Here is a 22,730-nt window from a genome sequence, read left to right on the forward strand (position 1 = left end):
CTGGGAGTGAGGCTGGGGCTGGGGGTGAGGCTGGGGCTACTAGTCTGTAAACTACCCCTCAGTGTGTATACCAGTCTGTAAACTACCCCTCAGTGTATACTAGTCTGTAAACTACCCCTCAGTGTGTATACTAGTCTGTAAACTACCCCTCAGTGTGTATACTAGTCTGTAAACTACCCCTCAGTGTATACTAGTCTGTAAACTACCCCTCAGTGTATACCAGTCTGTAAACTACCCCTCAGTGTGTATACTAGTCTGTAAACTACCCCTCAGTGTGTATACCAGTCTGTAAACTACCCCTCAGTGTGTATACTAGTCTGTAAACTACCCCTCAGTGTGTATACTAGTCTGTAAACTACCCCTCAGTGTGTATACTAGTCTGTAAACTACCCCTCAGTGTATACCAGTCTGTAAACTACCCCTCAGTGTGTATACTAGTCTGTAAACTACCCCTCAGTGTATACTAGTCTGTAAACTACCCCTCAGTGTATACTAGTCTGTAAACTACCCCTCAGTGTATACTAGTCTGTAAACTACCCCTCAGTGTGTATACTAGTCTGTACTCGACATCCCACAGTCTGCAAACTAGTCTATACCAGCCTACTTGTGACTGCAACAGTCTATCTATCTATACATCTGTCTCAGTATATCCTTATATCTATCTCTTCTGTTGTACAGATGTGTACTAACACTGAGGGTTCTCTATCTCATCAGCTTTTTCCATGGCCCTCACCTGTTGGCTATAATATGGTAATACAGAGATTTCTCTTTATCCTCCTCTCTCTCTCTCTGTTATCTTTCTACTGTTCTCTCTACCTTTCTCTCCCTTTCTCCCCCTCTCTCTCCTTCCCTCTCTCTCCTTCCCTCTCTCATTCTGCACTGTGCATCTGATTAAGCGGCTAGATTAGAGCCCGACTAAGTAAACACCATTAGCAGGAACAGCCGGCCAATCAGAGGCAGCGGGAGCCCTGAGTCCCTGGTGACACACTGACCTGCCGCAAGTCTGCGAGCGTTGCCACGGCAACCCCTCTGCATGGGGAGGTTCCTCAGCCAGGATGCTGCAGAGCGGAGCTCACGGCAACCAGGGTGCCACGGCAACCAGGGAGCCAAGGAGTGAATTGCAAACAACCATCGGAGAACGAGAGGTGGAGGAGGAGGAGAACGACAGAGAGAAGGAGAGAAGGAGGAGATCATCCTCCCATTCTTAAACTTCCCGGACAGAATTGTGGTGGTGCAGAGAGGAGATAGTGGATTGTGATGTGTTTGTAAACCTCAAAACACTCCTGAAAGTTTAAAGTAATAGTTCAAAAGCCGTCCTTTTACTCTAAACTTTCTAAACTGTTGTGTATGTGTAAATATAACCGCTATGACTACATTTATTAATCTAGCAGGAGTGTGGGGGTGGGGGTTGACTTGCAGTCAAATGCTCTACCACTGAGCTATACCCATCCCCATGCTCTACCACTGAGCTATACCCATCTCCATGCTCTACCACTGAGCTATACCCATCCCCATGCTCTACCACTGAGCTATACCCATCCCCATGCTCTACCACTGAGCTATACCCATCCCCATGCTCTACCACTGAGCTATACCCATCCCCATGCTCTACCACTGAGCTATACCCATCCCCATGCTCTACCACTGAGCTATACCCATCCCCATGCTCTACCACTGAGCTATACCCATCCCCATGCTCTACCACTGAGCTATACCCATCCCCATGCTCTACCACTGAGCTATACCCATCCCCATGCTCTACCACTGAGCTATACCCATCCCCATGCTCTACCACTGAGCTATACCCATCCCCATGCTCTACCACTGAGCTATACCCATCCCCATGCTCTACCACTGAGCTATACCCATCCCCATGCTCTACCACTGAGCTATACCCATCCCCATGTATCTGACTGTGTCTTGTATGTATGCTGTGTCACAGCATTCACACACATCTCTCCTCTCTTCCTGAACTCACCCCACTGCTATCACCCTTCTTGGTCCACTTCCTCACATATGGCCAATCACACGGTACCATGCTCACATATGGCCAATCACAAGGTCCCAGACCAAACTTTCCCCATGTGCTCAGGACACCACAGCCAAAGATTAGATAGAACACACATTGAATGGTGAAGCTCACTTGTATTCATAATGTATCCATCTAGCAGATGCTATTATCCAAAGTAACAGACACACATATATGTATGTGTGTGTATGTCCATGTGTGTATGTGTCAGAGTGTGTGTGTGTGTGTGGGGGGGGGGGAGGGTGCATGTGTGTGTGTGTGGGGGGGGGTGCATGTGTGTGTGTGTGTGTGGGTGGGGGGGGGTGCATGTGTGTGTGTGTGTGTGTGCACTCCAGAGTGACTTATAGGTGTCCTATCCTCAGTACTTGGTCTAGGGGGACTAGGTGTGCATTCTGTCTGGTAGGGAACAACCCAATGTTCCCTGCTAGGGCTTCCCTCTGCAGGTGACCTGGTATCTCTCTCTCTCTCTCTCTCTCTCTCTCTCTGCGGGGGCCTGCAGAGTCCGGATGGCCTTAATTTAGGGCCTCCAAATATATCTTTTACTGCAGCTGGAGATAGAGCTGGGGCAAGGAGCTGGGGCTGTGGCTGAGGGCTGGGGCTGAGGCTGGGTTTGAGGCTGGGGGCGAGGCTGTAGCTGGGACTGGGGGTGGAGTTAAGGCTGGGGCAGGGGCTGAGGGCTGGGGCTGAGGGTGAAGCTGGAGTTGAGGCTGGGGTTGAGGCAGGGGCTGAGGGCTTGAGCTGAGGGTGAAGCTGGAGTTGAGGCTTGGGTTGAGGCTGGGGCTGGGGCTGGGGCTGAGGCTGGGGCTGAGGGCTGGGGGTGAGGCTGGGGCTAGGGTTGAGGCTGGGGCTGAGGTTCAGAATGGGTTTAAGAGTGGTTCTGAAGCTGGAACTGAGTGTGGGGCTGAGGCAGGATAAAATGCCTGCCAACACTAATGATCGATGGACTGAGATACACAACAGAAAGAAGAGCAGAGAGAGAGAGAGAGAGACAGAGAGAGAGAGAGAGAGAGAGAGAGAGAGAGAGAGAGAGAGAGAGAGAGAGAGAGAGACAGAGACAGAGACAGAGACAGATACAGAGACAGAGACAGAGACAGAGACAGAGACAGAGACAGAGACAGAGATCAGGACAGAAACAGAGAGAGCAGCAGAGAGTGAACAGGAGAGAAAGAGAGATAAAGAGAGAGAGAGAAATTGAGAAAAGGAGCACAATAGAAAGAGAGAGACACAGTGTGAACAATAGCAGTCAAAGTGGTTTTGGGAGAGAAGGTTTCTGTAGTAAAACGCTTGTCCTCAAAGAACCCAGAGCTCCAAGCATCTAATATTATACCAGGAAGACCTCTCTCTGTTGCACATCTTGGATCTCAGAAGCTTCAGAGGACATTCTAGCTGAGTTTAACCTCCTCTGACCAGGTCTGACCAGGTCTGACCAGGTCTGACCAGGTCTGACCAGGTCTGACCAGGTCGAACAACATTATAATCAGGTCTGACAGGTTCTAAACAGGTTCTAACCAGGTTCTAACCAGGTCTATCACATCTCCATCAGAGTGGGTCTAACCAGGCTCGAACCAGGCTCTAACCAAGTCTATCCAGATCTAACCAAGTCTGTCCAGGTCTAACCAAGCATAACCAAGTCTAACCAAGTCTATCCAGGTCTAACCAAGTCTGTTTAGGTCTAACCAAGTCTATATAGGTCTAACCAAGTCTATCCAGGTCTAACCAAGTCTATCCAGATCTAACCAAGCATAACCAAGTCTATCCAGGTCTAACCAAGCATAACCAGGTCTAACCAAGTATAACCAGGTCTAACCAAGTCTATCCAGGTCTAACCAAGTCTATCCAGGTCTAACCAAGTCTAACCAAGTCTATCTAGGTCTAACCAAGTCTATCCAGGTCTAACCAAGTCTATCCAGGTCTAACCAGGTCTACCCAGGTCTAGCGTACCTCCATCAGAGTAGGTCTAACCAGGTCTAGCCTACCTCCATCAGAGTAGGTCTAACCAGGTCTAGCGTACCTCCATCAGAGTAGGTCTAACCAGGTCTAGCGTACCTCCATCAGAGTAGGTCTAACCAGGTCTAGCGTACCTCCATCAGAGTAGGTCTCGGTGCCATATCCGTCCTGCAGGCCGTTGTTCCAGGTCCCCTCATACTTCCCGCTGGTGCCCGTGCTCTCCCGGAGGCCGTATCGACCCTTGAAGCCGTGAGTCCACTCCCCCTTGTACACCCACTTTCCCTTGTTCTCCACCCCCACGCCGTGCCTCTTGCCCTGGGCCCAGGTACCCTGGTAGGTGTTGCCGCTGGGCCAGGTGTAGATGCCCACCACCTCGAAGCCGTGGCTCCAGGATCCAGAGTACTCTCCCTGGCCCTTGGGCCCGGTACAGATGCCGTGTCCATGGGCCTTGCCCTCCTCCCACCCTCCGCAGTATGACCCCCCATCATCAAAGTTGAACCTGCCCCCAGTGGACATGCATGAAATAGGTTTTGGCAAATCCCCCAAACCTCGAAAAGAAAAAAAGGAAAGGAAAAGGATGGAGAAACAGCGTGGAGGGAGTGAAGGAGGCAGCTCTGAGGGGCTGGTGGAGCAGGGCGCTGCAGGGGAGGACGGAGGAGTGATGGTGTGAAGGGTGGGGGGCACTGGAGAAGAGGTTACCCCCAAAACAAAACAAGTCTTCCCCTACTCTGCAGCGACAACAACAACCCCCAAAAACTGAAATAAAATAAATAAAAAGGGAGGAGGGAGGGGGGGGGGGATGGGGTAACAAGTTAAGTAGCCTCCCCAAGATAGTCCAGAGTCTTGAGAGAGGCCAGACAGGGCCAGAAGCAGCCTCCTCAGACCATCCTCTCCGTGTGTTGGAGCAGGTTAGCAGTCCCACTGTCCCCGGCCTCCGCAGCCAGCCAGCAGCAGCACACTGCCCTGCGCCATGGGTCCTCTCTGCAAACTCACACAGCAACAAGCAGACCCTCCACCTCCTCTAGTCTTCAGGTTCAACTCCCCCTCCTCCTCCTCCTCCTCCTCCCTGTGGATCCAGACAGGAGGCTCTCCCCCGGGTGCACCTGCCTGTCGGAACCTCCTCCTCTCCGGTGCTGTGGGCCTCGTCGCTCCCCTGGGCTGGGGAAGACCAGAAGGTTCCACAGAGGAACCCTGGTTCCCGGCGATGGTGGGCCAGACAGGCTGTCGGCTTCCCCAGCCTCAGTGCTCCATCGTGCTGGGAGTCTGCCTGCACAGCTGCTTCCCCCTCTGCTCCACCAGCATGGCCCTGCCGCTATGCAGGCTGCCCAGGAGAGATGGAGAGGGAGATTCTGCTGCGCTTAGCTCGTCCTTTGCTCCCAGTGAGCGGCACAACCGTCTCTCCTCCGACAGACAGCGCGCACACACAAGCTCAGCCACAGCAAGTGCGCACGTACAGCACGGACATAAACAACTGAACTGATTAATTTACCTCTGCTGTTTTCCCTTCCTCTCCCTCTCTCTTTCTCTCTCTCGAGCACACTCCCTCGCTCTCTCTCCACTGTCAGGGGTCTGTTTTATCCCTGATCCTAAGTGGTTTATCTGGGTTGGTTGTTATCTTGTTTTCTTATCCGTAGAAAATAAATCCACCTTTATTGCCTCTTTCTGCTCTTTTCAGCGTGTTACGCTCTTCATTTTTGTGTCATCGCTCTCATCAGCTGTTGCCTTATTTCCTCCATATCTCCTTATAGTCGTCTCTCTCGCTCTCTCTCTCGCTCTCTCTCTCTCTCTCAAATCTGCTCATTAGTGGAGGACTGTTTCAATGCAGCCACCAACCCCTCCCCCTCCTGCTTTTAAAGAGACAGAGACTGCAGCACTGCTAGCCTCTTCACCTCTCTCTCTCTCCTCTCTTTCTTTCTTTCTCTCTCCTCCCTCTTCCTCTCCTTCTGTCTCTGCAGTCTCACAAGTCCAGGATATCGGTCCTTTGTCCGACGTTGTCGGATTGATTTACAGTACAACACATTCTAGTAATCAATCAGTCGAAAGCTTCAAGACCCTTTAGATGGGGCTCAACAAGTGACAACGGGATGTGAAAGAACAGCAGCTCATATTATCGTAAATATGTGTATTCACACACAGGTGAGCAATCGTGTTGAAACAGCTTCCTGTGTGAAGTGTCCAGTGGTGTTTTACCTCCACCTGGAGAATGCCGCTGACCTTTGACCTACAGCTGACACACACACACACACACACACACACACACACACACACACACACACACACACACACACACTGTTTGTGTATGTATAAATGTGTGTGCTTTTGTACGTGTAGATGTGTACGAGTGTGCTTGTGAATACGTAAACGTGTGCTGTATGAGGGTGTGTTTGTGTGTGGCATGCATGCGTGTGTATATGTGAGTGCGTGTGTGTTATTAGCCTGGATGGGATCAGGATGAGGTGGTTATAATTAGACTGTTCTGACATGCTCCTCCCCACAGGTAAACACTACCCTCTCCCTCCACATGGCAGCCACGCCTACAGAGGCCCACATGGGACAAACTGTGCACAACTGCTGCTGCGCAACTGATGATAATGAAGACGGTGACGGTCCCTGTTCTTTGACTGTGACTTCCAAAAATACTATTAGAACTATGTATCCAAAACCTGATTTTATAGAATAGAAGCCTCCGCTAAATTAATAAAATGTCAAATATGTACGCCGTCTCCTAGTGACTGAAACACAGTGAAACAACAAAGCTGAATTACTGTTAGTTGTACTGGAGTCAGAGAAAACAACATGTTTTGATATGTGTATATACCAAGGCAATGAACCATGCAAAGGTACAACGCATTTAGTGTATTTTTCATAAAGAATACGCTAGGGCCTTCTCAAAAACTGTCATACTACCGCTGAACGAACTTCAGCGTTGATAACCAAACATGGAGCCTTTGCTACACGTACAACTCAATGTGAACGGATAATGACATCTACTGGTCATTTGTAGGAAATACAATGTTCTATAACTAAGAATATATAACACAATTAACATGATGCTATAGATGTGAGTTTCATTATTGTGTTGACAGATGACTCAATATTCGTTCAAGGACCGTGTGTTACAGGGATTCATAAACACTTGCTTGTGCTAACTGATTTGTAAAGCACTAAACTCCTACCATGACTTCGGCTGAATCGGCTCACTCCGAAGGCAAAGATGTATACACAGTGCCCACCCTCCCCCACCACCGGCACCACATAAATGTCACGAGATGACAATTAGTGATTACAAGTCAGAACGACGATTCCCCTATCTGCCGTTTAACTCGGATTACAATCAACGTAAAGTAAAATGTCCGAACACACGGGAAACAGTTCTGGAGGTGTCTACCTCTTTAAAAAGCACAGTAAGAACTTAGCCGACATCTCAACCATGGAACATATGAGCGATGGCAAGTAGGCCTGCAAAATATCTGTACAGCCAATGACCACATCAACTTGAATGACAGACACGTAGTTTATCCAATCGAGAGGCGAATGCTAGATGATGGGCAGGATTTGCTGCCAGAGTGGAGTAATATTCCTCACAGCTGTTTTTCTCTATTCCAGAACTGTAGCAAGATCCTGGGAAGGGGGCGGAATACTGGAACTGCACTTAAAAAAACTTTTTGTAATCGTCATTTTCTTAGACTATATGAAATATGCATGTGCCAAACTCTTAAAACTGTCCACTTGTAGTTTATATGCAAGCTTTGTGCATAGAGTTTTAGATTAATATTTTTTTTACATCAAGACTTGAACTTGAGACTTGGTTGAACCCACAAATGTACAGTTTCTGGTTTTGTTTATTGACCGACGTTTCCTTCTAACTACCCGAATGACATGAGGATTTCAACCGAAGAGATTTATTTGCACCGGGGAGACGGGAAGACGACAGCGTTCGTGGAATAAGTACAGTTTGCGTTTCTATTTACCGAAGTTTATGGATTTTCTTTTTGATTCCAAGCTACTTTATAGTAAACTCGGTACGCTTCGTTCTGTAACCGTCTGACGTGGGGGACCGTAGAGGTCTGTATGCACGAGCAGAGATGGCCACGGAGTGCTCGGAACCTCGTTGTTCTACAGTAAACACAACGACTCATGCTTTTGTGTAAACCAAAGCGTAGGTTACAGCGCTATAAATACAAATCGTCACATAGGGCCTATCACTCGCAGCTGGTCTGCGAGTAAAAAAGATAGGAAGAGCTCAAACCTAAAGTTACCCAAAGACTAAACCTCAAACACTCCAAGTGATCCTTAAAATTATACAGCGCATTTAAACGTTGCCAGATCTATATCCCCGTTATGGACTCAGGTGAAAGTTAACAAAGTTACCGGTGGGCACTCAAGAGGAGCAGCTATGTTCCAAGTGCTCCTACTGTATTTTAAGGTACATGGCAAAAGCACTTTTTAAAATTATACACAACTTCCCTAAAGGCCTCCTATCACAACACCAATAACGTCAAAGGGATTCAGGCTTAAACCTGACTGCGACTTATGAAAATGGTTGAGAACAGGTGTTCTGTGCAGAAGGAGGAGGTGTACCGCTGGTTCTCGGTCCTGAGCTCGTCCCAGAGAGCAGAGTTCCTCTGCGGTCTCCTGGACCTCTGTGTCCCCATTGAGCTGCGTTTCCTGGGCTCCTGCCTGGAGGACCTGGCCCGAAAGGACTACAACTCCCTCCGCGACGCGGAGATCAAAGCCAACAACCCGGCCGACCTCTCCGGTCTCACCAACATCACAGACGAGGGGGTGAGGAGCAAGCTCCTGGTGTCTCTGGCTCTGCTCGGCTCCGACAACCGCGAGGCGGCCGGGGTGCTGTTCCGGACGCTCACGCACATCGACGCCGTCATCAGTAACTACGGGCTGCAGCTGAACGACGGGCAGACGGAGCAGCAGTTCCTCCTGCTCTTCACCATGGCCTCCAATCACCCCGCCTTCAGTTTCCATCAGAAGCTGGTGCTCAGGCAGGAATTGAGACACGTCCAGGACATGCTGCAGAGCAGCTGTGCTGGGGAGGCTCCGGGAGGAGGAGGGGAGGGGACCGGAGGCCTGGCCTCTTCATCCCCCCTGCCCTGCCCCATCCCTGCTGCCTCCCCCTGCCTGCTGAAGAAGGGACTCTGCCTCAAGGTAGGTACCGTGGGTCCTTCAGAGGGCACAGGGGAGCACACTCACACACAGACATACACACTCATGAATACACGCAGACACACACACACACACACACACAGCCCTGATGGTGGAGATTTGTATGTTGGGTTGATCCTTTAGTTCAGAGAGTGAGGTTGTGCCATGTGTGTCTGTAACCTTTAACCTGAGGGCTGTTCTAGACCGGCTTCACAACTGGAGGTGAGAGGTCATAGGGGACCCTATCACCATCATGGCTATAAAAAGGTCAAAGGTGAGGAACGCCCAGCCTACCTTGGTTCCGTAGTTTGGTGTCCTGAGTCGACCTGGTTCACGCACACGCACACACACACACACACACACACACAAATAAACCACAGACACACATGCATACACACACATGGAGTCACACACACACACACACACACACACTGTACATGCATGCACAAACAAAATGAACACACACACACTGTGACAGGGGGGTTCCCAGCGCTAGGTGCACACTGCTTTGGGTTAATATCTGACAGAGAAACGTCTGTAATGGTGGTTATAGCTCTGTGTGTGTGTTTGTGTGTGTGTGAGGGAGAGAAAAGTGTGAGATAGAGGTCTCGAAAGAAGGGAGAGGAGGGATAGAGAAAGAAAGAGCAAGACAGCAGGAGCCAAAACAAATGTTTCATTTCTAGATAAATCAGATCAGACTCAATCACACAAAGACTCATCGTGGTCTCTGTTTCTTAAAGAATCTGAGTCACACACACACACAACCATAAACACACACTCAAGCACACACAGATTAACACACACATGTGTACATGTGTAAGGCATGTATACACACACACACACACACACACACACAGCTTCCTGACTGTTCAAACATGTTGGGGTTGTGTGGGGAAAGTCCCCAGCTCTGTTGGTGTTGGCCTCTGTTCAGTGCAGGTCAGCACATTTCTCCATGCTGAAATCAACCCAGTGTGTGTTACGAGCGTGTGTATGTGTGGCATGAGTGTACGCATGGGGTGTGTGTGAAAGAAAGAAAGAAAGAAAGAGAGAGAGGGAGAGAGGGAAGGAGAGAGAGAGAGAGGGAAGGAGGGAGGGAGGGACTCTCCAGTGAATCACCAGAAGGCTCCGACTTGTTGCTCTAAGTGGAGTCTCAGACAGTATCGTGCTGATTATGTTCAACTGAGTTTACGCAAACCCCAACCTCAGAGTGGGTAATGAATGTTCCAAGACCTGGGTTAGCGAGAGAAGAGAGACTGGTTTGGAGTTAGAGAAAGCAACCTTGCCTGGATCAGATGGGGATGTGGCAGGAGCAGGCTGTAAAGCACCTTCATGGATTTCAGAACCAATCTCACCCTGTGCGAGTGAGTGTGTTTGCATGCTTTTGAGTGTGTGTGTGTGTGTATGTAAGAGAGAGGGGTATAGAGGCAGAGAGAGAGGGAGAGAGAGACAGAGCGAGTTACAGAGACACAGAGAGAGCTCCTATAGGCTGAGAGAAGAGAGATTAGAGAGCTAGAATTGGTCAACAATCCTTTACTAGTGACCACACTCACATGGGATTCCTACCAGAAATAACATGAGGTTACAGTGATTACTAGTTAATAAACGCTTAAAGCTATAGTTTATGTACATAGCATACACACATGTTATGTATCGTGAGAACTATAGTTTTAGAGATGTCTTACTTGAAAACGACCCCCGTGTCCATAATGTACAGTGACTATAGTTTAAGTACGGTGACACCATTGTTTATGCGTATGTTGTCACGGTAACCGTAGTGTGTTCAGTGTGTCAGTGTGACCCACTCGCCTGAAAAGGAAAGAGGAAGACAGTGCCGGGCTGGAGGTCTCTCCTGACTGAACAAGGTAGTTACAGGCAGGGACAGACCATAATAACCGTGTCTCACCTCAGTCCTCGCTCATCCCTAAGGTAATAACAGAGCACACACACACAGCACACACACAGGCAGAGCGTCACTCTATGATGTGAAATGGAGAGCACGTGCAGGAAAGCTGACCAGTCCTGTATGTATGGAGAGAAAGACTGGACATATCATAATAACAAAAACAATGAGCTTGTGTAGCTGACACTTTTCTCCAGTGATGAACAGCAAGGGATGTGAACCTGTGACCCCTTAAGCGGCTGTCAAATTCTCTAACCACTGAGCTGTAGCCATAATTAATAAACATGTGTGTGTGTGTGTGTGTGTGTGTAGAAACTCACTATGTTAACAGTGCTGTGAAGTATGCCTGTTTTTTTCACATTTCATTCATTCATCATATGCACAGGTTGTGCTAATAGAAAGTTCTACACACAATCAAGTATCGGAAGTGCTTAGTTATGACAGTATTTCAGTGGTCAGAATCAAGAAGTAGAAGAAAGAGGAGAGATAAGGAGAAAGACAAACTGGAATACTGGTACTGAATGTGAACTCTGACTACACAATCTTGACCTCGACATCAACTCTTGACTTTTAGACTGACCTTTCACTTTTACCCTCTGCTCCCCAGAACCAGCAGCTAGGAGAGATCTTAGCAGGCCCATGCCCAGGTCCAGGGGTTGGTGAGGAGGCCAGACCAGGAGACCAGGAGGGGGGGCCAGAGCCTTTATCTCTCCCCTCTTCAGTGTCACCTCTGCAGGCACCTGGCTTGCTGCACCTGGGAAAGCCAGGCAGAGGTGGGTGACCAGTCTGGAACAGGTTAGGTTAGGTTATGCTCTATGCATAGAGACTGTCTGAAATGTCTATGTGCACAAGAAGTTCCAGTGATAGTTGGGATCGGGGTTTACATCAGACTGTAAAATCACTGTGTGTGAGTGTGTGTGTGTATGTTACAAGATTCCACTTGCTGAAACATCTAAGCCAAACCATCTTAAGGAATGCAGCAGAGCCCTCGGGCATTACAGTCGAAAGAGAGAAATGGGAAGAGAAGGAGGGAGGGAGAGAGCAAGGGAAGGAGAATTGGGGAGAGAGACAGAGAAAGGGAGGGGGAGAAAGAGATATAGAGAGATAGTGGGGAGAAGATGTAGTTCTCACCTAGCGGTGTGTGGACAGCCTTAGTGTCTGTTCACACCCAACACATTGCTAGTATCTCTTCTAGAATGTTGTTCTTCTCCTCCACCTCTTCCTGAGGCAGAGCAGAGCAAGGTAGAGCCCCTGTAGATGGTGTCTCTAGGACGGCAGGAGTGGTTATTTCCACACAGCCTTGTTGAGGTCACTGAAACTGATCTCCTCTCTTGCTGCTGTCAGTATGGTGACAGTTTCTCTTCTCTTTCTCCGTTGTCCCCCACCTCTCTCTTTTCTCTTACTCTCTCTCCGTCCTACACACCGTTTCCTCTCTCTCTCTCTTCCTCTCTCTCTCTCTCTCTCTCCATCTCTCCCTTAATCCAAGAGGGACTTCTTCTGGTGCATCTGGACTTAATGCTCCTAGTGGTCACAACAAGGCCTGCACACATACAGTACTGATGACTAAACAAGCTCAACCACTTTACGAACACAGTTACACACACACACACACATACACACACACACACACACACACACACACATATACACGCACACACACACACACACATACAGAGTGTGGCAGCGGAGATGTTTTCTTTCTTTGTGCGTGTGCTCTTTCCCTGGCTGAGTCTGGGAGGAAATGTTTATGTGTCTGTATGACATTAACAGTGTTTTTGTTGTTGTGTGTGCCCTTAATATTTGTTTGGGAACGTGTGTGTGTGTGTGCCCTGAATCTTTGCTGAACATTCAAAATGTCACTGGCAGGATCCCTGAAATGGTTCACTAATCCTCTCATAAATCTAGCTTTAAATCTCTCTCTCTCTTCCTCCCTCTCTTTTTCTTGTCGTTTCAGTGAATGTAGAGAAGATTGAGATGAAAGGCGTCACCTACAAAACTGACAAACTCAGTGAATATGTGTTGGAGGTGAGAAGGGATCATTTTTGTACTTTTTCATACACACACACAGTCACTCACTCACACACAAACACACATACACACACACATAGGCACACACACACACCCACAGGGTTGCTTGTAACCTTCTCCTGGTCTTGCAGGTGAGCTGGTCTGACTACTCCACAACCACAGTGGTGAGGAAGCACCAGGATCTGATGGATCTTCTCTCTCAGGTAGGAGGAAGAGGAGGAGGCAGAGGAGGAAGAGGAGGGGCTGGATGACGAGTTTGATGAAGTTAAGGGGAGGATATAGCTGAGGGAGAGGATGACTGGTATTAACCTGGGTGTCTCGGATGAGGGGAGGAGGAAGAATTGATAGTAGGTAGAGGTTGAGGAGGTGAGAAGGAGGATGGAGAGAAGGTGAGTGGGCAGGGGAGGGTTAGATGAGGATGGACAGGGGGAGGGGAGGAGGTAGTCGAGGAGAAGGAAGAGGAGGTAACCAGGTTGTGGGAGGAGGAAAGTGAGGAAGAGGAGAGTAGACTCACCTGGTTGTGTCTTGGGTCTGCCAGGTGTCCCAGGTGTACCCAAATGAAGGCCTGGACAAGCTCCTTCCCAAGTCACCTTGCCTTGACTCCGCCCCCGAATTGGACAGGTAGGCCCAAGCCCCTTCCTCCCTGACCTCTGAACTCTAACAGATAAATGTTAGACTGGGAGAATGAGAGAGAGCGGCATGCTACTTTGCTCTTGACACCACCACCATTATCTCTGTCCCTCTTTCTCTCTCCCTTTCTCTCTCTTCCTCACGGTCTCTCATTCTTGCTCTTTTGCTCTCTCTCTCTGTCTCCCTTTCTCTCTCTTCCTCACGGTCTCTCATTCTTGCTCTTTCTCTCTCTCTCTCTCTCTCTCTCTCTCTCTCTCTCTCTCTCTCTTCTCTCTCTCTCTCTGTCTCCCTCTCTCTCTCTTGCTGCTTCTCTCTCTCTCTGTCTCCCCCTCCCTTCCTCTATCTGCAGGTGGCTCACTTCCCTTCCACCTCACATCCTCAAACACCAACAAGTCACACTCTTCTTCAGCTCAGCCCCCCCAGGCCCCCCAGGCCCCCCAGCCCCCCCTACCGTTCCGTTCCCCCACAGTGCAAGTAAGAACCCTGGATCCTTTTCTCCACTATGTTTAACTGGGGTAGCAGTTGTGTGTGTGTTTATGCTTGTGTGTGTTCATGTCTGGGGTTTAGGGGGTGGTGACTATTTTGGTCGTGTGGGAATTCAGGCTGGTATGTTTGTGTAGGGAGGCCTAGAGATTGGTGACCTCATGATAGAATGTGTGTGTGAGAGAGAGAGAGAGAGAGAGAGAGAGAGAGAGAGAGAGAGAGAGAGAGAGAGAGAGAGAGAGAGAGAGAGAGAGAGAGAGAGAGCGAGAGAGCGAGAGAGAGAGAGAGAGAGAGAGAGAGAAAGAGTGTGTGAGGATGTGTGAGTGTGTGACCTCATCCATTTGGCTATTTAGATCCCCATAAGGATAGTAAGCAGCGTGTGTGTCTGTGAGAGTGTGTGTCTGTGTGTGTGTGAGAGAGAGAGAGAGAGAGAGAGAGAGAGAGAGAGAGAGAGAGAGAGAGAGAGAGAGAGAGAGAGAGAGAGAGAGAGAGAGAGAGAGAGAGATGGATGGATGGATGGATGGATGGATGGATGGATAGAGAGAGATGGATAGATAGATAGTGTGTGTGAGAGAGAGAGAGAGAGAGAGAGTGTCTGGGATACTGGGCCAGACAGTCTCTCAGTCCAGTGAAGGATATTAGTCCTCTGGGATGTAGGAAAATAGAACCAGTCTGGCTGGGCAGTGATGTGTGTGTGAGTGTGTGTGTGTGTGTGTGTCTGTGTGTGTGTGTGTGTGTGTGTGGTCAAGTGGCACCACTCTTCAAACCCACCATGCTGGAGCCTGCAGGTCTTCTCTGCACACTCAGACGGGAGGGCTGTGAGGAACCATGGACCTCTCTCAAAATCGTTTTTCAGAAATATTTGTGAAACTTTTTGAAACTTTTTTTCACACACAGCGAAAGTAGAGGATAGAGGAGGGCAGGGGAGAAGATAACAGAGAAGTCTAAAACAGAATAAAACAGAGCAGAGTACAATATAGTAGAGTCCTCAACAAGTAAGTCAATGATTCTAACTTTTTGTTGGACTTCCCAAAAATGGGGAAAGTTTTTTTTAGCCTTTGGAAAGTTTTTTTGGGGGAAAGGTTCTACCTAGGAACATATAGAAAGAAGGTTCTCTGTGTGTGTTTTTTATTTTTTTTCAAAACCTTTATTCGAAACCTTTTTTTGTAATCATTCTTTTCAACCTTTTGAAAATGTTTTTGGGAAAGGTTCTACCTAGGATAGAAGGGAAGTTCTCTGTGTGTGCGGCTGTGAGGGAGACAGGTAAAGTGTCATCTCTGCTGTTCCTCTCTTCTGCAGGTCTGGGCTGCCTGCTGCAATACAGAGGGTCCAACAGGTAGGACCTCAATCTCTCTCTCTCTCTCTCTCTCTCTCTCTCTCTCTCTCTCTCTCTCTCTCTCTCTCTCTCTCTCTCTCTCTCTCTCTCTCTCTCTCTGTCTCTCTTTCTCTCTCTCTCTCTCTTTCTCTCTCTCTCTCTGTCTCTCTTTCTTTCTCTTTTCTCTCCCTGCCTGCCTGCCTGCCGGCCTGCCTGCCTTCCTGCCTACCTGCCTCTCTCTTTCTCTCACTCCTCTTTGACCATCTCTATTTCTCTCTGTCTCTTTCATTCATAACACTCTCTTTCCCCCTCTCTGTTTTCTTTCTCTCTCTCTCATTCTCTGTCCTTCTCTTTCTTACTGTCTTTCCATCATTCACCCTCTCTCTCTCTCTCTCTCTGTCTCTCTCTCTGTCTCTCTCTCTCTCTCTCTCTCTCTCTCTCTCTCTCTCTCTCTCTCTCTCTGTCTCTCTCTCTCTCTCTCTCTCTCTCTCTCTCTCTCTCTCTCTCTCTCTCTGTCTCTCTCTCTTTCTGTCTCTCTCTCTCTCTGTCTCTCTCTCTCTCTCTCTCTCTCTCTCTCTCTCTCTCTGACAGGGCTGTGTGTGGAGTGGCCAGTATCCAGCCAGTCATGAGTGTCCACAGCTCCATGCAGCCTCATTCCCCTCCCCACCTGCCCCACCTCTGCCACCTGCCCCCTCACCTCCCCCCCCAGCTGCCCCCCCAGGGCCCCCTGGTGGGCCCCCACCCTGCAGGAGGAGAGACTGCAGTGCCCCCCCTTGGATGTCTCCAAAGCGCCACCCTGGCCCCTCCTACAAGCCCGGAGCAGAGCGGCATCTTGGAATGGCTACGCAAGCTCCGCCTCCACAAGTATTACCCCGTCTTCAAGCAGCTGACCATGGAGGAGGTTAGTGGGGCCAGGGAAGATAGTGGGCGGGGCTTGAGGCGAATGTGGAGAGAGCAGTGCATCCCTATCCCTCTGTCCATCCCTCTCTTTATCTCTCCATCTCTCTCTCTATCCCTCTCTCTATCCCTCTCTCCATCCCTCTCTTTATCTCTCTATCCCTCTCTCTATTTCTCTATCTCTCCATCCCTCTCTCTATCCATATATCCCTCTCTCTATCCCTCTCTCTATCTCTCTATCCCGCTCTCTATCCCTCTCTTTATCCCTCTCTCTATCCCTCTCTCCATCTCTCTCCATCTCTCTCCATCCCTCTCTCTATCCCTCTCTCTATCCTTCTATCTCTCTATCCCTCTCTCCATCCCTCTCTTTATCCCTCTCTCTATCCCTCTCTCCATCTCTCTCCATCTCTCTCCATCCCTCTCTCTATCCCTCTCTCTATCCTTCTATCTCTCTATCCCTCTCTCCATACCTCTCTTTATCCCTCTCTCTATCCCTCTCTCCATACCTCTCTTTATCCCTCTCTTTATCCCTCTCTCCATCTTTCTCCATCCCTCTCTCTATCCCTCTCTCCATCCCTCTCTCTATCCCTCTCTCCATCTCTCTCCATCCCTCTCTCTATCTCTCTATCCCTCTCTCCATCTCTCTCCATCCCTCTCTCTATCCCTCTCTCCATCTCTCTCTCCATCCCTCTCTCTATCTCTCTATCCCTCTCTCCATCTCTCTCCATCTCTCTCTCCATCCCTCTCTCCATCCCTCTCTCCATCCCTCTCTCCATCCCTCTCTCTATCCCTCTCTCTATCTCTCTGTACAGCCCAGTCTCTATCTCTCTGTGCAGCCCAGTCTCTTCACCGTCTCCCCTCCCTCTCTCTATCTCTCTGTGCAGCCCAGTCTCTATCCCTCTCTCCATCCCTCTCTCTATCTCTCTGTGCAGCCCAGTCTCTTCACCCATCTCCCCTCCCTCTCTCTATCTCTCTGTGCAGCCCAGTCTCTATCTCTCTGTGCAGCCCAGTCTCTATCTCTCTCTCCATCCCTCTCTCTATCTCTCTGTGCAGCCCAGTCTCTATCTCTCTGTGCAGCCCAGTCTCTATCTCTCTGTGCAGCCCAGTCTCTATCTCTCTGTGCAGCCCAGTCTCTATCTCTCTGTGCAGCCCAGTCTCTATCCCTCTCTCCATCCCTCTCTCTATCTCTCTGTGCAGCCCAGTCTCTATCTCTCTGTGCAGCCCAGTCTCTATCTCTCTGTGCAGCCCAGTCTCTATCTCTCTGTGCAGCCCAGTCTCTATCTCTCTGTGCAGCCCAGTCTCTATCTCTCTGTGCAGCCCAGTCTCTATCTCTCTGTGCAGCCCAGTCTCTATCCCTCTCTCCCAGTCTCTTCACCGTCTCCCCTCCCTCTTCCACAGTTCTTAGGTCTGACTGAAGAGGATCTGAATAAGTATGACCTCACACAAGGAGCCAAGAAGAAGCTGAAGACCCAGCTGGAGCTGCAGAAGTGAGTCCTTCACATGGAACAAGAATCAAAATCATCATAATCATGTGTTCATTTAGCACACGCATTCACCCTAATCAATATATGGGGCTATACCCATCCCTGTATGCTTCAATCTATGTAACATAGATAGAAGTAGTGTTCAGAACAGTTAAGAGGTGTACAAGAGGACTTTTGGACTGGACCACTCTCAACTACCCTCTGCCCCCAGACACACATAAACTACCCTGTGTGTGTGCTCTCTGCACAACTACACTATGTAGTCATACAGCCAGACATGCCCTGACATAAAGCTACGTAGGTGTGTGTGTGTGTGTGTGTGCTTTAGTCATGCACCCAGATACACTTGCAGAAGAGGGAGAAGTTGTTTGTTTAATTATCCATTAACCTGAAGAGAACCAATCAGTGCTGCCGTTCTGTGAGAGAGAGAGAGAATACAGGACTGGAGGGCGTCAATGGTTAACTGGGCTGAATGGTTAGTTTAGATAAGTTGTACTTTAAGCGAGATAAGCCCAGTGTTTGTGCGTGTGTGGAGCGTGCGGAAAGGGAGAAAACACTATCAGCTCAACACTGTTTCCAGTCTCTCCACCAGCTTGTTTAGCCGAGTCATGGCCCCTTCAGGTTGTCTTTCACCCTGTCACCCTTACTCAGTCATAACCCCAGACCTGACACAGCCATCACCCTGTCACCCCTTCATTGTAGGTTTTACAAGACCTCTAGTGGCCATGTGTGGAACTGCCTTCACCCAATACAGGGTACACAAGCCCAGTACCATGTTAGTAGATCAGGTTATTTTTTGCAAGAGAAGCTGTGTATATGTACACTAAATATGTGTGTGTGTGTGTGTGTGGCCAGCAGGGAGAAAATGGAGAAGAGGTACATGGTGTCACAGTTTCCGGTGTCTTGTAGTGGAATCGCCAGGGTAACCCCCTCCAGCCACATCGGCCCCATGGCACACCTACAACCTGCCAACACAGGTAACACCTACATAGGTAACACCTAACACCTGCACAGGTAACACCTACATAGGTAACACCTAACACCTGCACAGGTAACACCTACATAGGTAACACCTAACACCTGCACAGGTAACACCTACATAGGTAACACCTAACACCTGCACAGGTAACACCTACATAGGTAACACGTAACACCTACATAGGTAACACCTAACACCTGCACAGGTAACACCTACATAGGTAACACCTAACACCTGCACAGGTAACACCTACATAGGTAACACCTAACACCTGCACAGGTAACACCTACATAGGTAACACCTAACACCTGCACAGGTAACACCTACATAGGTAACACGTAACACCTACATAGGTAACACCTAACACCTGCACAGGTAACACCTACATAGGTAACACCTAACACCTGCACAGGTAACACCTACATAGGTAACACCTAACACCTGCACAGGTAACACCTACATAGGTAACACGTAACACCTACATAGGTAACACCTAACACCTGCACAGGTAACACCTACATAGGTAACACCTAACACCTGCACAGGTAACACCTACATAGGTAACACCTAACACCTGCACAGGTAACACCTACATAGGTAACACCTAACACCTGCACAGGTAACACCTACATAGGTAACACCTAACACCTGCACAGGTAATACTGGATAGACCTCTTTGTTGAGAAACGTGACCACGTTATGTGTTTGAGCATGAACATGTGTGTGTGTGTGTGTGCAGAGTTGCGTGTGGATGTGGACCCAGGGTCTTCCCTAAACAGAGACAGCAGCTCCTCTTCCGGGTACTCCAGCGCCCCCTGCAGTCCCCGAGATGCGGCGTTCGACAGAACCAAGGACACACACAGACGTAAGACCTTGTCACAGCAAGCCCTCCATCAGAAGGCCTTTTCACTCAATTGGAGCACTGTCACAATGCCACTCATTCTGATGAATCTTCCACAAATCTCCTCTCCTCAGGTATGGAGTTGGGTCTGGAGCTGCCTGGAGCAGACAGGACTTGTGTCCTCCTCAGTCCCAGCTTTCCAGCCGGGTCCAGCAGACCCACCGCTCAGGTCCTCCCAGTCCAGAACGACCCTACGTCCTGTCTCTCTCCCCCCTCCCAGCCTCCCCCCTCTCTGCCCCTGGTCTCCCCCGCCCCAGGCCGGGTACAGACCTCCCCACGGAAGCCCCGCCCCCCTCCCCTGGGGCCTGGGGTGAGGCTGGAGAGCCTTTTCCCAGGCCTGGGCGTGGACAGCCCCCCTCCTGGGCTCCAGGAGCCCCATGGTCCCAGAGGCCCATCTGCACCCAGCTCCCTGTGCTCCCTTCCTGGGTTGGTGGTGGAGACCAGCACCTCCCTCACCTCCACCTCCAACACCCTCCACCATGTGTCGCACCCTCCCCTCTCACTGCAGGTGTCCTCCTCCCTCCCGCTCAGGACCACGGGACACTACCCCTACCCCACCTGCCCCTCAGTGCCTTCCTCTTCTTCCTCCTCCATGTCAACTTTCCCATCGGGCAGCGTGGCGTGTAGCAGCAACGGCATTCCTGTGGCAACGGCGAGCAGTGTTCCCATGGCAACGGTGGTGCCCGGACACACCTACAGCGTGAGCAGCGTAGCGGCTGCGGTCCCGCCTAGCTCAAGCCCCTCCCCCCAGAGGTCTGCTACGCCCTCGCCCCTGGCTCCTCCCCCTCTTCCTCCTCCTCCTCTTCCTCCGTCTGTGTGTGCAGCTCCTGTGGTTGCCGGGGGAACTGCGGTTCGTACGGGCCCCTCCCAGCCAACTACGCCGGCTACTTCCAGCACCCGTTCTCTGGAACGTCCGTGTTCACTCTGGGGCCCTTGTTCCACCTCAGCCCCCTGCTGGCCACCGCCAGTACTGCAGGAGCCTTCTCCTACCCTCTGGTGGCACCGCCTCTCTACAACAACAGCATGTCACATGACCCACAGCAGCCGCAGGGCTTGGTCCTGCCACCCATGCAGGGCTACCTGGGGGGTGGGGGCAATGTGTACCAGCCGCATGGCTTGCTGGGTAACGGAGTCGGGCACAAGCGGTCAGGGAACGCATCGTGCTACAACTGCGGGGCAAGTGGTCATCGAGCCCAGGAATGCAAACAGCCTCCCATGGATTCACTACAGCAAGGTGCTTACAAGTGCGAATGTGGTCATTTGGCAGACGTTTTTTATCCATAGTGTGTTTGAGGATGTTGAATTGATCTCCACTCACTGCAGTGCTTACTGTGGTGGTGGGGATTCTACCAGGAGCAGGGTGGCAGTGTAAACTTACAGTGTAGTGTATCTCTCCAGGAGCAGAGTTGGAGTGTAGATAATTGCTTGTAACGAGAGCTTAGAAAATAGCAGTGTGTCTTTGCTGAGAGAGCCTTGCTAATGAGCGTGTCGATGGTCTTTTCTGTTCTTGTGCCTCTCAGGGATCTTCAGGCTGAAGTACACCCCCCACGCTGACAGCCAGGACTCTGGAGACTAACGCAGCACACATGATGGGCCTAGAACATGCAACCTCCTGGTACTTCACAGCACACATCATGGGCCTTGAACATGCAACGTCTTGATACTTCACTGCACACATCATGGGCCTAGAACATGCAACCTCCTGGTACTTCACAGCACACATCATGGGCCTAGAACATGCAACGTCTTGATACTTCACAGCACACATCATGGGCCTAGAACATGCAACCTCCTGGTACTTCACAGCACACATCATGGGCCTAGAACATGCAACGTCTTGATACTTCACAGCACACATCATGGGCCTAGAACATGCAACGTCTTGATACTTCACAGCACACATCATGGGCCTAGAACATGCAACGTCCTGGTTCTTCACAGCACACATCATGGAGCTCGAACATGCAACCTCCTGGACTACCTTCAATGCACTACAGACAACCAACACAACCTTCTGACTTTGGACATGGACTTAATCTCGTAATCAGAGTCAGAATATTTAATATGTGACAGTTAGGATGGTGAAGTGTCAATGAATCAGAATCAGAAAGGGTTTAAATCGCCATGAAAGTTTGCACAGACAAGGTATTTACTTTGGCAGGAAGGTACGTACATTACATATATAGGAATCTTAAATGCAGTAAATGTAAATACAGAACGAGGAGGAGGAGGTGAGGTGATGAGGAGAAAGAAATGGAGTAGGAAGAGGAGGAGAAGGGAGGTCGAGGAAGATTGGGAGGAGAGAATCAGAGGCCGTAGTCACTAAACCTTTTATCTTACCTAACAAGAAGGAACTACTTTTAGCCTGAATGTGTTTTGTGACTACAGCCCCTGGTTTCTTGAATACGGCCCCAGGTTTCTTATTGAGTTTCTTCAGCATGTGATAGGAAGAAGAATGAAATGTTGCTAACTTAGCATTGCCAAAACTCATGGTTTGTTTTGTATATTTGTTATTTTTCCAAACAATTGGCATGGTTGAAACAACCGTGTGTCTATTACACAGATTTGAATGTCGTAATCATCGAATGCAATTTTATGAAAGTTTGAATTTTGTCATGTTAGTGAGAGGATTTTAGTTAGTGTTATCTGTTTATGGATGTGTGTCTCCTGTTCAGTATGATCCTTCAGTCATACTGGGAAGGAGCCTGTCTTCTTGGGGGTTAGGGGTGGGGGGGGTTGTTAAAGCACTTTTCAGCTGAGAACGAGCAAAAGCTCCGGGGGGGAGGGTGGGGCCCAGAGCCGAGGGGGGCGTTGGGGGTGGGAGGGGTGGGAGGGAGGGGTGGGAGGGGCAGGGGGTGCCGGGCTGGTCCCGGCCAGAGGAGAGATGACACCAGGACACAAGTCCTCAAGATGAGACTTGGCTGAGGTGACTCTGAGGATCACCATGAAGACATGAGGGACTTGTATTTAACCGGGT

At 49.8% G+C, this 22,730-nt stretch overlaps 2 protein-coding genes across 2 annotated transcripts in view; one reads left to right on the forward strand and one right to left on the reverse strand.

Moving 5' to 3' along the window:
- Positions 1 to 4,492, reverse strand: part of LOC146259169 (junctophilin-3-like) — a 17,669-nt gene extending 13,177 nt beyond the window's left edge. Inside the window, 1 exon segment of the mRNA XM_084671514.1 lies at positions 4,111 to 4,492. Within this exon segment, the coding sequence (XP_084527640.1) occupies positions 4,111 to 4,492 (382 nt within the window).
- Positions 4,493 to 7,595: 3,103 nt separating this feature from the next.
- On the forward strand, positions 7,596 to 22,474 carry zcchc14 (zinc finger, CCHC domain containing 14). The gene is given in 14 exon segments (XM_084671896.1): positions 7,596 to 9,139; positions 11,644 to 11,809; positions 12,991 to 13,061; positions 13,196 to 13,267; positions 13,603 to 13,685; positions 14,044 to 14,168; positions 15,441 to 15,513; positions 16,084 to 16,393; positions 17,788 to 17,876; positions 18,732 to 18,850; positions 19,592 to 19,717; positions 19,828 to 20,569; positions 20,572 to 20,987; positions 21,274 to 22,474. Coding segments are annotated over 14 exon segments (3,072 nt in total). The 5' UTR covers positions 7,596 to 8,515; the 3' UTR covers positions 21,330 to 22,474.
- The last annotated feature ends 256 nt before the right edge of the window (positions 22,475 to 22,730 follow it).

The sequence above is a fragment of the Hypomesus nipponensis genome, chromosome 14 (assembly GCF_054491055.1).
Source record: "Hypomesus nipponensis isolate SF chromosome 14, ASM5449105v1, whole genome shotgun sequence".
In the NCBI taxonomy this organism is placed as follows: Eukaryota; Metazoa; Chordata; class Actinopteri; order Osmeriformes; family Osmeridae; genus Hypomesus; species Hypomesus nipponensis.